The sequence below is a fragment of the Rhamphochromis longiceps genome, linkage group LG12 (assembly GCF_057381845.1).
Source record: "Rhamphochromis longiceps isolate RC_006_pf linkage group LG12, R_longiceps_female_GT1.1, whole genome shotgun sequence".
NCBI classification, from domain to species: Eukaryota; Metazoa; Chordata; class Actinopteri; order Cichliformes; family Cichlidae; genus Rhamphochromis; species Rhamphochromis longiceps.
Genome location: NC_140568.1, coordinates 803,053 through 818,014, shown reverse-complemented (window position 1 = coordinate 818,014; position 14,962 = coordinate 803,053). Strand labels below are relative to the sequence as shown.

Sequence of the window (14,962 nt, the reverse complement as noted above, 5' to 3'; positions counted from 1 at the left end):
TATGTAAGGAAATATGGATACTTACGGATGTGGGTGGCAGGTGGCAGAGCAGGTCAGCCACTAATCAGAAGGTCGGTGGTTCGATCCCAGGCTGCCTCCTGGCTGCATGCCAGATATCCTTGGCATCTTGGGCAAGATACTAACCCCATGTTTGCCTACTGGTGGTGGTCAGAGGGCCCGGTGGCACCAGTGTCCGGCAGCCTCGCCTCTGTCAGTGCGCCCCAGGGTGGCTGTGGCTACACTGTAGCTGCCATCACCAGTGTGTGTGTGAATGGGTGGATGACTGAATGTAGTGTGAAGAGTGCTATACAAATACAGGCCATTTACTTCCTTTCATGTGACATATTACTGATGTAGATACACAGGCTATAAGCAGCTGCTTAGAAAGCCAAAGATGCAACATCCCTCGGAAAAAACATGTTTCAGTTTTATTATGTGGCAATATCATGCAGCTCATTAACAGTTATTCCATAATGGAATTAAACTTTTTACTTGAATATTCGATACAGTCCCATAGTCACAAAGTGAAGAAGGTTTGTTGAAATTCTTGCACATTTATTAAAAATCATATTTAAAAATGACGTGTAGCTGAGGCTTCACACCTTTGACTGCAGTTGCAGCTTTAAGTCTTTTCGAGGATGATGCTACGAGCTTGGCACGCATATCTTTGAGCAGTTTTTCCCATTTATCTTTGCAGAACCTCTCAGCCTCCGTCAGGGTGGGTGAAGAGCATCAGTGCACAGTTATTGTCAGGTCTCTCAGGGATGTTCAGTTAGCTTCAAGTCTGGGCTCTGGACATAAACAGAGACATGCCTTTTCTTTCTCCTGCCCGTCCGTGTCATACTATACTACATATATACTATATACATGTCATAGTTTTACTTTTTTATGTTCATAACTTTGTAACAAGTTGAAGCATTTTGTCACAATGGAGTGTTGTGTATAGAAGGCTTTTTGTATGATTACAGGAGGTTAATATAGCTGCAGTTGTACACAGACGCAACCTGCTCTGCTCGGGCCCCACACAGCTCACATAAACTGCTGACAGCAGCTCAGCGTGGCCTGAAACAATAAATATCTGTAATCCCCGCATGTTCCAGTGGCCCTGTGTAGCCAAACACACTGTGTCCTGTGCTGTGTGCTTTATTTCAGAGCTGAAGCTAAAAAATAAGAAAGGGAACTACAACTAACTGAATGTCAGTGTAAGTTAACACACACACACAAACTGCTGACCTAAGAAGTCTAATCAGGTTATAGTCAGTGAGCAAGTCAGAGATGTACCAGGGGGCCAGATCACTGAGATGCTCTACTGGTTCCCAGTTCAACACGCCTTTAAAGTCCTTCTGTTAGTTCATAAAGGGATTTTAATACTGGCTTAATGTGGTTACATCTCTGGGTGTGCTTACTATGCTCCTTTCTGTCATCGTTGTATTTTTACTCAGTTGTATATAGTATTTGTATTTGTATTCTATTTTTATCTTATTGTATATTTATTTTATTTTATTCTACTGTATATAGTATTTTATTTTATTCTATTCTGTACAGTTGTGTACTGTATTTATTCTTATTGTATTCTAATTTTTGCCTCATAACTTTTGCACTGTCCACTTCCTGCTGTGACAAAACAAATTTCCCACGTGTGGGACTAATAAAGGTTATCTTATCTTATCTTACTCTTTAAAAGGTGCTTGAATTCTCTGAGAGGGCTTGTCGTGCACAGCATGAAAACTCTAAGACCAGGCAGCAAAGGAAGTTTGACCTACTTGTTGTGCATTGAAACACTCATTGAGTGTCCTCAGTGAGCAGAAAGGATAAGGATGCCACACCGAGGATGTGGACAAGTGGGTGAAAAATGCATCTGGCAGACAGCTCAGCCAAGCAGAGAAAAACATCCTCGCCAAAGGGCTGAACGTTGCTGTGACGCAGAGACAAACGTGGGCCTGTCTCAGCAATGCAAAGCCCCCAGCATCCAACATCAGCATGGAGGAGAGGAAGGCACTCACATCAATTAATAATGACAACAACATCATCATCCTTCCAGCAGACAAGGGTAGATGCACAGTTTAAACCAGAAAGACTGTCATGAGAACATTTTGTCACTGCGCAGTGAGAAAAATACTTACAAGCTCCTGAAACGAGACCCAGGAAGTGTTTACATGAAGAGGCTGATAGACTGTCTTACACAGTCGACTTTAATGACCAGACCCCATAACACTAGTTATACCCAGGGGAAGCTACACTAAGGTTGGGCGATTGGACGAATATATCGACTATTGGCTGAAGGACCAGCCTGCCTGGAGCGCTGAGAGGTTCACACGCTTCCCATAAAGCCGGCTGAGGTGCTGTGTCACAGTGGAGGAAGTGGAGTGGGTAGGGGTGAGCAGCCGTCACTCGCAATGAATCGTTTTCTCCTGCCTTTGAATAGGACAAGCAGCTGGGACTGTGTCGTGGTTCTTTTCTCCGTGTGTGGGCGTCAGAGCTCAGCTTTGTTGTGTTGATTATTTTGGCCTCGGCTCACCCTGAAGTGTTGACACTTGTGTTGTGTTGCTTCCTCCTCACTAGTCTGTGAATAAGCGACATGCAGTGATTGTTTCCTGTGGCTGCTTGGGTTTGGGGGGAGCAGAGGCCTCATCTATGCTGTGGCCATTCTGTGCATGGACAAGCCGCTGCCTTCAGTGGAGTTTAAGTATCTTGGGGTCTTGTTAGCACCTGCAGTGATGCAGATGTTCTACCAGCCTACTGAAGAACGTGCAGAGGGAACCTGTAAATTTACTTGCTGTGTTCCTACCATCACGTATGGCCAATGGGTAGTGGGTGGCTTGCTCATAGGAGGCCATATGGTTGTTGGGGTTTTTGTAGGGTCTACCTTACAGTATAAATCACCTTGAGGTGACTGTTGTTGTTGCTGGGTCTCCCTTAGAGGTAGGTTGAAGAACTTCAGGAGGAGCTCAGAGTAGAGCTGCTCCTCATTAAAGAAGCCAGTTAAGGTGGTTCATCTCCTGGTGCCTCTGAGCTGAGGTGTTCTGAGCATGAGAGATGATGTCTCGCCGCTGGTTTGGGAACGCCTTGGTTCCCAGGTGCAGGAGGTTGCCTAGGATGTGTGGACTGCTGCCGCTGCGACCTCTGGCCTCTGTTTATTTTAATATGGCACTTCCAACAATATAACAGTAGTGGAGAACAACAGAGAAGTTAAATCCAGAAGAAAAACTATGTTTTTCATCTAATTCAAACTTCGGGTCCATGTGTGCACAGACTATTTAATATATGAGTGAAGTGCCCGATGAAGAAACTGAACTGGCAGACCACACAGAGCAGCACTGAATTATGGGTATCCTGGAAGACAGTCAGAGACCTGCCATAGTGTCATAGCTGCGTGTGCTCCAGATTACAGTGATACTGTGGGTTTGTCCTGTAGTCTGTAACAATGTGGCACTTTAGATCCACTGAAATGAGGCTGTTTCTAATCTTTGGCCATATGGTGCCTGGACGAAGAGTGGGCTGTGGGGGTGGGTGAAGCATGTAGGTCAGCCTGGAACACAGAACCAACTAATCCCTGTTGCCAAACTATAGATGGACAGAAAGAATGCTTCAACCAACAGTCTGAATAATACTGAGCTCAGCTCGACTCCATTAATGAGCACATTTCAGACTTCTCCTCTGAACCCCACTGTGGGTATCTCACTGGAGACTCAAATGAAGAGTAATATCAGCTGTTCTGTAAATGTTCTCAGCAGTTTAATTAGAAAGTAGCTTATTGATCCATCCAAGTCTTAGTGTAACCGCCTGTAGCTTAGAAAAGAACTGTCAAATTCAAAGAATGATCCCAGACTTGATTTCAGTTCAGTTTTCTTTCTATGGCACCAGTTCACAACAACAGTCACTTCAAGCTGCTTCTAGCTTACTCTGAATATCCTCATGCTGTATCTATTGTGAGGTATGGAGTGTTTCTGCCTGGGGCCGTGTGAGATGACGATCAAATTATACTTTTTCGTGGTGTCACAAAATAAACTGCTTACAGCAATGTTTTCATGGTTTGGATGGTCGACACGTGGATGCAGGCACAGAGGATCCCAGCATGACCAGTGAAGACGAGGCAGAACCAGTTAGCTCCAAACGCATCCAGGACCTTACTCCTAAACGAGGGGCTGCCTCTGTAGCATGGACATGGTTTGGTTATGAAACGTCTGACACAGACCTGAACCTGCACAAAGTGGCCCCACCCCCACTCAAACATGACAAACCTCTACCACCTACGCAAGAGTCACGTGACAGAGCGTGGAGAGAGTTTACAGACGAGAGGCAAAACGAGCCGTCAGGTGCTCCAAATAAACCTCAAACATTAGAACAGGCTTTTCCCCGCAGCACGCCGTGTAAGAAATACAAAGAAAATGGCGGCCGTTACAGTGTCATGCATTGACTCCCAGCTGAAACATTCACACAGGTCGAGCTGCTGAGATTCACAGAACTGACAGAAGATGCACTATTTAGTGATCTATGTGGTTATCGGGAGGAGAAATATCATATATCAGGATATGAGACTGTGGTCGTATCACAGCACCCACAGTCATAGAACTGTGACGATGCACAAACCTCTAGAAATTAAAAATATTCCACAGTAGATATTTGTTGTAGGTTAGCTAAGAAATGAAAGAGGAATAAACTGAACAGAAATCTGTAGGAAAATACTGCAACGACAGAAGTGCAGCTTTGTGTAACCCAGCAGGGTGGCTCGGGAGGCAGAGGAGGTCATCTGCAATCAGGAAGGCTGGTGGTTTGATCCCTGGGTACGCCACAGGTACTAAGCCCAAGCTGCTCCTGATGCAGCCATCATAGTGTGAGAGTGTGTGCTAGCTGTACAAAGTGCTGTGAGAGAGTAGAAAAGTGTTATATAAGAACCAGACCAGGTACCAAAGAGTCTTCAGCTGTGTGACACTCACACTGGTAGAGCTCCCAGCTGATGGAGAGTAGAACTGAAGCGTCTGGGAGAGACATAGTTTTAACTTTATAAGCAGCTCTTATCATTTATGTACCAGTGACATTACTGTCATGGCTCTTTCTCATTCATTAGATGGGATGGGCCTGCTAAGCTGATATATAGATGCCCATTGGCATTACCAAGATGGCTGACCGATGCCTCTAAGGATTAATGAAACAAACAGTGCAGTGAGAACAACGTGCGACTTTCCCAAGTACACAACGAGTAACCGCTGTCATCAGCACACACCTCCACGCCCACAGAGATGTTTCTGTGAGCTGAATGTTCCCACAGCTCTGAGTGTGCTTCATGCAGAGCTGAGGCTCCTTCTATGAGGTCATCATCACCAGCTGCTTCCTTTATCACATCTAATGATCACTGACATGTGTGCAACAGGCCTGATGTGGAGTCAGCTTCACCAGTTTGACTGTGGGTGCTGAGCCAGCAGTCCTGTAGATGGGCAGCATCGTCCTGCTACGTGTGTGGAGCACTGAGCCAGAGATTATGGGGGGGGGGAGTGCTCCATTTAGGAGGATTTAGGTCATTACTGGAAATGTCATGTTAATGCTGTTGTTATTGAGCTGAAGTGTGTCAGCAGATGATCCTGTTCTCTTCTCAAACTTCAGTCTGGAGATTACAAACCCTTCGTAGCCTATCACACGGGCTTATTGTAGACAAATGCAGATGTGATGTCAGCACAAATAGATACAGCTGCGTTTGTTTTCAGGCTTCCTGTGCTCACATACACTGGATGCACTGAAGGATCCTGTGAATGCCCAGGAGCTGCTACGTTTCTGCACTTGCTGGAAGCAGAGCTGGTAAGTCTGTGATGATCTGACAAAGGAACTAATGCATTTGTTTGTCATTTGTTAACTGAGTCTTAAACTCCATCACTTATCTTTGTCCTTTATTGAACAAGTGAAAATGTCATCTGTTTGTTGAAGTGCAAAAGCAAATGAAACCCATCCTGTATGGTTTTTGGCTTTCTGTCAGTCAGTGAGGAGTCCAAGACTGTAACTGCAGTTTGTCTCCTCAGAGCATACACCCTGTACTATACCCTCACCCCGGGACGTTTAAAGTAGTTGTTCCAGCCCACGGTTCAGCTCAGGCCAGGACAGGGCAGGCACTGTTTGTGTGTACAGGAATAGCAGACGCAGATGGTGCCACAAAGCCCAGCAGTTTATTTGAAGCCCAGGCTCTACATAGTCATTACAGCGTGGTCTCATGGTAGCCTGCGTTTTTGTCTATATCTGCCACAAATGTGGCTACGCTTAGCTTTAAGTGTGCACATGCAGTGTCAGCCCAGAGTCCTCGGGAGCAGCTTGTTGTGAACGGGCCCCTGAAGATCCTGCTGGCTGAGCTGAAGTCAGTTTGATCACCCAGGTCACTGTGTGTGAAATATCACAATCATTTCATTGCTGTTGATCTCGTGCATATCCTGCATCTGACTGCTTCGCTAACAGCATCAAGACTCAGTCTTCAGTCATAAGATTTGAATGTCCCACATAACACGGTGAAAATCTGAATTCTCTGCACAGTTTCAATCCGAACTATAAATACACACAGCCTGTCGTATCGCTGCTCTTTATTCTACAAACTCTTTCTGTGAGACGATGAAGTCAGCAGGTTCCTGTGTCGCAGTCACAAAGACCAGGTTGTTTTCAGCGTGTAGTGCTAGTTAGTCCTAGTAACTGTTCCTCTGCAGCGCGGCTCTTTTGTTTTGTTACGTTTCAGTTGTGATGACGTGGAGCAGACCTCTTCCTGTTTAGCTGCTCAATATAAACGGTTCTATAACAGCCACCAACATGGCATAGCTGCACTGAAGCCTGAACAGCAGTAGGCTAGCATTACGTTGAGCTATTTATTTTATATGTACTTTGGAAATGATCGTGCACAGTGCTTTTTGATTGGTTGGTGCTGTACATCGTAAAACTCTGAGCTCTTTACCCTCCAGGCTCTGTTTGGTGCACTGTTACCATGTGAAGCATCAGAGAGCACAGACGTGTGCGGCAGGAATGACTGACGAGCTCGATGACTCAGGAAAAACAAACATTATCTGTGTGTGTATTAAAGTCTGTATCACACTGTTTCTGTCTCGTGCTGCAGACCCACACCAGACGTGTCCTGTCAGTGATGACATCCACCCTGGTTCACATCTCTGCCACACTGTCTCTGCACTGCTCTCTCTGAGAGATGGGTTCGGGGCAGCCGTCCCAGACTGGTTCCTGCTCCTACACTGATCATTGGAAGCATCAGAGTGGCGCCTGGTGAAGGACAAGGGGAGATGCCAGGATGCCTATCACTCAGGACAACGCCATAAGCATTCTGTCACTGCTGGAGGATTGGCGTGGGGCTCACAGCACGAGGTCACAGCAGGATGATGATCTAAGTCAGGACAGCTCCTCTGGTTACACGGTACTGACCAGTCTCTCCACATAAGATAATGCTGCATGCTCTCATTGATGTTACCTGATTCCACCTTAAATCCCAACCTCTGAGTGGGAGGACATGCATCACACCAAGAAGTCAGACAGGCAGGATGCAAACCTGTTAAAGACATGGCCTGACAGCAGATGAGGGAAAGACAACGATACACAGAAAAGTCGTTCACTGCTCTGTGGTGACCCTGGGCTGGGCAGAGCAATCAGAGAGCTCGGAGACAAATACTCACGGGGAGTAAAACATGCACAATTCATTTAATTATTAAAATGTCATTCAGATGAATTCAGTTTGATTTATACAGCACCGAATCACAGCAACAGTCGCACTGACAGAAAAACAACAGTGTGTCTACATTACAAACAAACAAGACTAACGATGACACATTTCCCACCACAACCTCATTAATGCCCAGACAACTCAACATTGTGCGCTTTGTTCTGGCTGCACAAGCGTCGTTTTTTCCATTTTTACTGAACAAAGTTTGATGGTTTTGTAGTTTCACCTACCAAGTGAAAGATCCCTGGTTTGATCCCAGGAGGACGCACGGCTCCGTACGGTTGCTTCTAGAAGCAACATCTGCTTTCATTTGGTGTAATAAAAACAAAACCAACGTCTTTTTCTACCAAAAGGTGGAGTGAGACTTCATGACGTGCTCCTACGTGAGCATGCCCTCCACTTCAGTGCACACCATCAGAGGACTGTTGAGTCGTGTGTCTCTCCCAGCTGCTGTTTGTTTTTGTCTGTTACAGTGAAGCTGTTGGTGATAGCACATGCTAGCACATTCAATGTAATATTTGAAATAAGACCAACAGAAATGAATAAACAAACAGATAAAGGATTCCCATAAACAAGAGGAGCCAGTAGATCAGGGGGTCAAACTGAAACGAGCGGAGAGCCGCTGCTGGCGCTGTCGTCTCACACGTTAGTGTTCAGCTAGGACAAAACAAACAAACAAATATTTCCTAAAATGTTTCGTTTGTTTTTTAAATTTCAGATCTTGTATCAGACAAAACTGCAAACTTAGCTGAAGCCTTCCAAACACACTGGTCCTCTGTGTGCGCGCACGTTGTGTTTGTATAGAACAGAATAAATAAGTGCACACAGTGTGCGACTGTCACCGACAGCCTCAGCAGGTTTGTGCTCTCTGCTCGTGTCGTCTTCATAGTCAGTCATGTTGTGCTTTTGATTTTCCTCCCTAACAAACAGTCACTTCAAAGACAAACTGCATTATGTTTCTCCACATCAGTGTACGGGCCACAAGTGGCCCGGGGGCCGCGAGTTTGACACCCCTGATCGAGATACTGTATAGCTGTTCTTGCAGGAGCAAAGCGTGCTCCGTGCATTCACATCACAGTTCTGAAGCTGCTGACAGGACAAGATTAAAAAAGAAAGAAGGAAAAATTAAAAGTGGCCTGTGAGGAACAGAATTAATGTGTATTTGTTGAAAACTAACGTCTGTTTCCTGATTGGTGACTCTTCTTCTCTCTGCAGCGGCTGGATCCTGACTCCTACCAGAACGGGGATGGGGAGAGTGTGTGCAGCACTGTTAGTGGCGGAGGACATGTGGAGGACACGTCCCTCTGTCTGGCTGCTATTCAGAAGTTGGTGGAGTACATTCATTTCAACTTCATGGAGGGGGACACAGCTCCATCAGCCAGCCGGGCCTCATACAGTGAGGCGTTAGATGTTGAGCTTCATACGGTTTCCCTCAGTAAGGATGAGGGGGATGCTGCGGACTTCGGCCTTAGCTTTGGAAACATCCCTATTTTTGGAGACCCAAAGGGAAGAAAGAAGGGAGGCCCGAGGAGCAGGAGGGATCAGAGCCCCATCATGGATGTGGGCTGCATCTGGGTGACGGAGGTGAGGAAGAGGAGCCCAGCAGCTCGTTGTGGTGGGATCAAACTGAGAGATGAACTGCTGTCACTGAATGGGCAGCTAATGGTGGGAGTAGATGTCAGTGGAGCCAGGTAAGATTAATAAAACCTGATATATGAGTGAAGATCTGTGAAAAGTAAATAACACTCATTACCTCCACAGCAAATACACTGAAGACACAGGCAGCAGCCAGGCATTGATAACCATCATTCATCATTATGATCATTCCAATCCTATCCAATTTTATTTATAAAGCACTTTAAAATACCCAGCACAGGAACAAAGTGCTGTACAGAAAGTAAGTTAAAACAATAGAATAACAGAAAACAGCAAAATAAATAAATAAAACACATAAAACATAAAATTGGATTATGATCATTAACAAGTGTGAGCAGCTCTGTCAGAGCAGACGTTTTGACAGTTTGCTGCAATGCCACAGTCTGACCCAACAGAGTGATCAGAGCTCCAAGCACAGTGGCACAAGGCTCATGATTTGGACTGGGGCAGCTTGAAGTCCTCTCTATACCCAAGTGCTCTACAGTGATGAAGAGAGTGTGAGCACATATATATATATATATATATATATATATATATATATATATATATATATATATTAAAAAAAACACCCAGCACGCCCCTGCGGGCGGTTTATCCTTCAAGCTCGGGTCCTCTACCAGAGGCCTGGGAGCTTGAGGGTCCTGCGCAGTATCTTAGCTGTTCCCAGGACTGCGCTCTTCTGGACAGAGATCTCCGATGTTATTCCCGGGATCTGCTGGAGCCACTCGCCTAGCTTGGGAGTCACCGCACCTAGTGCTCCGATTACCACGGGGACCACCGTTACCTTCACCCTCCACATCCTCTCGAGCTCTTCTCTGAGCCCTTGGTATTTCTCCAGCTTCTCGTGTTCCTTCTTCCTGATATTGCTGTCATTCGGAACCGCTACATCGATCACTACGGCCGTCTTCTTCTGTTTGTCTACCACCACTATGTCCGGTTGGTTAGCCACCACCATTTTGTCCGTCTGTATCTGGAAGTCCCACAGGATCTTAGCTCGGTCATTCTCCACCACCCTTGGGGGCGTCTCCCATTTTGACCTCGGGACTTCCAGGTTATACTCGGCACAGATGTTCCTGTACACTATGCCGGCCACTTGGTTATGGCGTTCCATGTATGCCTTGCCTGCTAGCATCTTGCACCCTGCTGTTATGTGCTGGATTGTCTCTGGGGCATCTTTACACAGCCTGCACCTGGGGTCTTGCCTGGTGTGATAGACCCCAGCCTCTATGGATCTTGTGCTCAGAGCTTGTTCCTGTGCTGCCATGATTAGTGCCTCTGTGCTGTCTTTCAGTCCAGCTTTGTCCAGCCACTGGTAGGATTTCTGGATATCAGCCACCTCCTCTATCTGCCGGTGGTACATACCGTGCAGGGGCCTGTCCTTCCATGATGGTTCCTCGTCTCCCTCCTCTTTCTTGGGTTTCTGCTGCCTGAGGTATTCACTGAGCACTCGGTCAGTTGGGGCCATCTTCCCAATGTATTCTTGGATGTTCGTTGTCTCATCCTGGACTGTGGTGCTGACACTCACCAGTCCCCGGCCCCCTTCCTTCCGCTTAGCGTACAGCCTCAGGGTGCTGGACTTGGGGTGAAACCCTCCATGCATGGTAAGGAGCTTTCTTGTCTTTATGTCAGTGGCTTCTATCTCCTCCTTTGGCCAGCCTATTACCCCAGCAGGGTACCTGATCACGGGTAGGGCGTACGTGTTGATGGCCCGGATCTTGTTCTTACCATTCAGCTGACTCCTCAGGACTTGCCTGACCCTCTGCAGGTACTTGGTGGTTGCAGCCTTTCTAGCGGCCTCTTCATGGTTCCCATTCGCCTGCGGGATCCCCAAGTACTTGTAACTGTCCTCTATGTCTGCAATGTTGCCTTCTGGTAGTTCAATCCCCTCAGTTCTGACTACCTTCCCTCTCTTTGTTACCATCCGGCTACACTTCTCCAGTCCGAACGACATTCCAATGTCATTGCTGTATAGCCTGGTAGTGTGGATCAGTGAATCGATGTCTCGTTCACTCTTGGCATACAGCTTGATGTCATCCATGTACAGGAGGTGGCTGACAACTGCTCCGTTCCGTAGCCAGTCTTGTTAATGATCTCACTGAGGGGGTTCAGGCCTATGCAGAACAGCAGTGGGGACAGAGCATCTCCTTGGTAGATCCTGCACTTGATGGTGACTTGTGCTATGGGCTTGGAGTTGGCCTCTAGTGTTGTACGCCACATCCCCATTGAGTTCCTGATGAAGGCTCTTAGGGTCCCATTGATCTTGTACAATTCTAGGCATTCCAGTATCCAGCTGTGGGGCATTGAGTCATAGGCCTTCTTGTAATCAATCCAGGCAGTGCACAGCTTGCCACTGAGAGTACACCTTTGCTGGTTCTGTGGAGAACAGCTGGTTTATTCTCCTGCTGGTTCTGTGGAGAACAGCTGGTTTATTCTCCTGCCTATATATATATATATATATATATATATATATATATATATATATATACACACACATACATACACATACATACAGGCTGGGCCATTTATATGGATACAGCGTAATAACATGGGGGTGGTTGGTGATATTAAAGTCCTGTTTGTGGCACATTAGTACAGTGGGGCAAAAAAGTATTTAGTCAGCCACCGATTGTGCAAGTTCCCCCACTTAAAATGATGACAGAGGTCAGTAATTTGCACCAGAGGTACACTTCAACTGTGAGAGACAGAATGTGGAAAAAAAATCCATGAATTCACATGGTAGGGTTTGTAAAGGATTTATTGGTAAATCAGGGTGGAAAATAAGTATTTGGTCACCTCAAACAAGGAAAATCTCTGGCTCTCACAGACCTGTAACGTCTTCTGTAAGAAGCTTTTCTGTCCCCCACTCGTTACCTGTATGAATGGCACCTGTTTGAACTCATCATCTGTATAAAAGACACCTGTCCACAGCCTCAAACAGTCAGACTCCAAACGCCGCCAAGACCAAAGAGCTTTCGAAGGACACCAGGAAAAGTATTGTAGACCTGCACCAGACTGGGAAGAGTGAATCTACAATAGGCAAGCAGCTTGGTGTGAAAAAATCAACTGTGGGAGGAATCATCAGAAAATGGAAAACATACAAGACCACTGATAATCTCCCTCGATCTGGGGCTCCACGCAAGATCTCATCCCGTGGGGTCAAAATGATCATGAGAACGGTGAGCAAAGATCCCAGAACCACACGGGGGGACCTGGTGAATGACCTGCAGAGAGCTGGGACCAAAGTAACAAAGGTCACCATCAGTAACACACTACAACGGCAGGGAATCAAATCCCGCAGTGCCAGACGTGTTCCGCTGCTGAAGCCAGTGCATGTCCAGGCCCGTCTGAAGTTTGCCAGAGAGCACATGGATGATACAGCAGAGGATTGGGAGAATGTCATGTGGTCAGATGACACCAAAGTAGAACTTTTTGGTATAAACTCAACTCGTCGTGTTTGGAGGAAGAAGAATACTGAGTTGCATCCCAAGAACACCATACCTACTGTGAAGCATGGGGGTGGAAACATCATGCTATGGGGCTGTTTTTCTGCCAAGGGGACAGGACGACTGATCCGTGTTAAGGACAGAATGAATGGGGCCATGTATCGTGAGATTTTGAGCCAAAACCTCCTTCCATCAGTGAGAACTTTGAAGATGAAACGAGGCTGGGTCTTCCAACATGACAATGATCCAAAACACACCGCCCGGGCAACAAAGGAGTGGCTCCGTAAGAAGCATTTGAAAGTCCTGGAGTGGCCTAGCCAGTCTCCAGACCTCAACCCCATAGAAAATCTGTGGCGGGAGTTGAAAGTCCGTGTTGCTCGGCGACAGCCCCAAAACATCACTGCTCTCGAGAAGATCTGCATGGAGGAATGGGCCAAAATACCAGCTACTGTGTGTGCAAACCTGGTAAAGACCTATAGTAAACGTTTGACCTCTGTTATTGCCAACAAAGGTTATGTTACAAAGTATTGAGTTGTATTTTTGTTATTGACCAAATACTTATTTTCCACCCTGATTTACGAATAAATTCTTTACAAATCCTACCATGTGGATTCATGGATTTTTTTTTCACATTCTGTCTCTCACAGTTGAAGTGTACCTCTGGTGCAAATTACTGACCTCTGTCATCATTTTAAGTGGGGGAACTTGCACAATCGGTGGCTGACTAAATACTTTTTTGCCCCACTGTATATGTGAGGGGGCAAACTCCTCAAGATGGGTGGTGACCATGGTGGCCATTTAGAAGTTGGCCATCTTGGATACAACTTTTGTTTTTTCAATAGGAAGAGGGCCATGTGACACATCACACTTATTGGTAATGTCACAAGAAAAACAATGGTGTGTTTGGTTTCAACGTAACTTTATTCTTTCATGAGTTATTTACAAGTTTCTGACCACTTATAAAATGTGTTCAATGTGCTGCCCATTGTGTTGGATTGTCAATGCAACCCTCTTCTCCCACTCTTCACACACTGATAGCAACACCGCAGGAGAAATGCCAGCACAGCCATCCAGTATCCGTAATTTCAGAAACCAAGCACACATTGTTTTTCTTGTGACATTACCAATAAGTTTGATGTGTCACATGACCCTCTTCCTATTGAAAAAACAAAAGTTGTATCCAAGATGGCCGACTTCTAAATGGCCACCATGGTCACCACCCATCTTGAGGAGTTTGCCCCCTCACATATACTAATGTGCCACAAACAGGACTTTAATATCACCAACCATTCCCATGTTATTACGCTGTATCCATATAAATGGCCCAGCCTGTAGAAATATATAAACCCTCTAAAAGCTGTCTGTCACTGTGTTTTGGCACAAAGTGCTTCAATCTGTGTCTGGAAAGTACAGCGGACAGAAATGTCTGGTATGTCTGTGAAGGTTCTCAGTCATCCAGGTCATCGTAGTCAAAGGAGCTTGCAAAGAAAAGCGTCTGGACTTCTTTAAGTTGCTTGAAGGCGTTTCACCTCTCATCCGAGAAGCTTCTTCAGTTCTAATGTCAAATGGTGGAGAGTCCCAGATATAAACCTAGTGGGAGTTTCCCCCCACAGAGGGACAAAAGGACCCCCTGATGATCCTCTAATCGCCTGAGCCAAGGTGGGAAACTGGGCGTGGGTCCCAATCCGCCAGAGTTTCGGGTGTGTTCATTGTGAAACCTGGCCCCACCTTATCATGCGAATTCCTGAGGTCAGATGGCCCAGGATGTGAGTGGGCGTTAAGGCGTCTGGGAGGGATCTCAAAACTGGATTATAGATGGCAGACAGTTGGTGTCGTAAACCCCCGCCTCTGTTCAAAGATGGTCGCTCACAGTGGACATAGATGCTTCTTTCACTCCTCTTTCAAACCATCTGTCCTCTCTGTCCAAAATGTGAACAACACAAAGCAGAGTTGTTCCTAAGAGCCTACGCCTTGGATCCACTGTCAGGGGATACAGAGCAGACTTGATTCTACAGAGAGCACAAAATCACCTTTTAAGTGAAAGGATAAGACAGGTCCATTTCACCATAGATGCCCTCCAGATCAAGATCAGCCAGACCCTGCAGGAACTGGAAATCCTTCTACCCTCTCCAATCTTAGAAGAGGTTTACAAGTTTGTGGACAAGGCTCA

General features: G+C 46.2%; 1 protein-coding gene across 1 annotated transcript in view; it reads left to right on the top strand.

Annotated features, from left to right (window-relative positions):
• pdzd2 (PDZ domain containing 2) overlaps positions 1 to 14,962 on the top strand; it is an 89,667-nt gene that overhangs the window by 23,027 nt on the left and 51,678 nt on the right. Inside the window, exons 2-4 of the mRNA XM_085424272.1 lie at positions 5,703 to 5,793; positions 7,082 to 7,390; positions 8,909 to 9,384. Coding sequence (XP_085280398.1) covers positions 7,268 to 7,390; positions 8,909 to 9,384 — 599 coding nt within the window. The 5' untranslated portion in view covers positions 5,703 to 5,793; positions 7,082 to 7,267. The remainder of the gene's footprint in view (positions 1 to 5,702; positions 5,794 to 7,081; positions 7,391 to 8,908; positions 9,385 to 14,962) is intronic.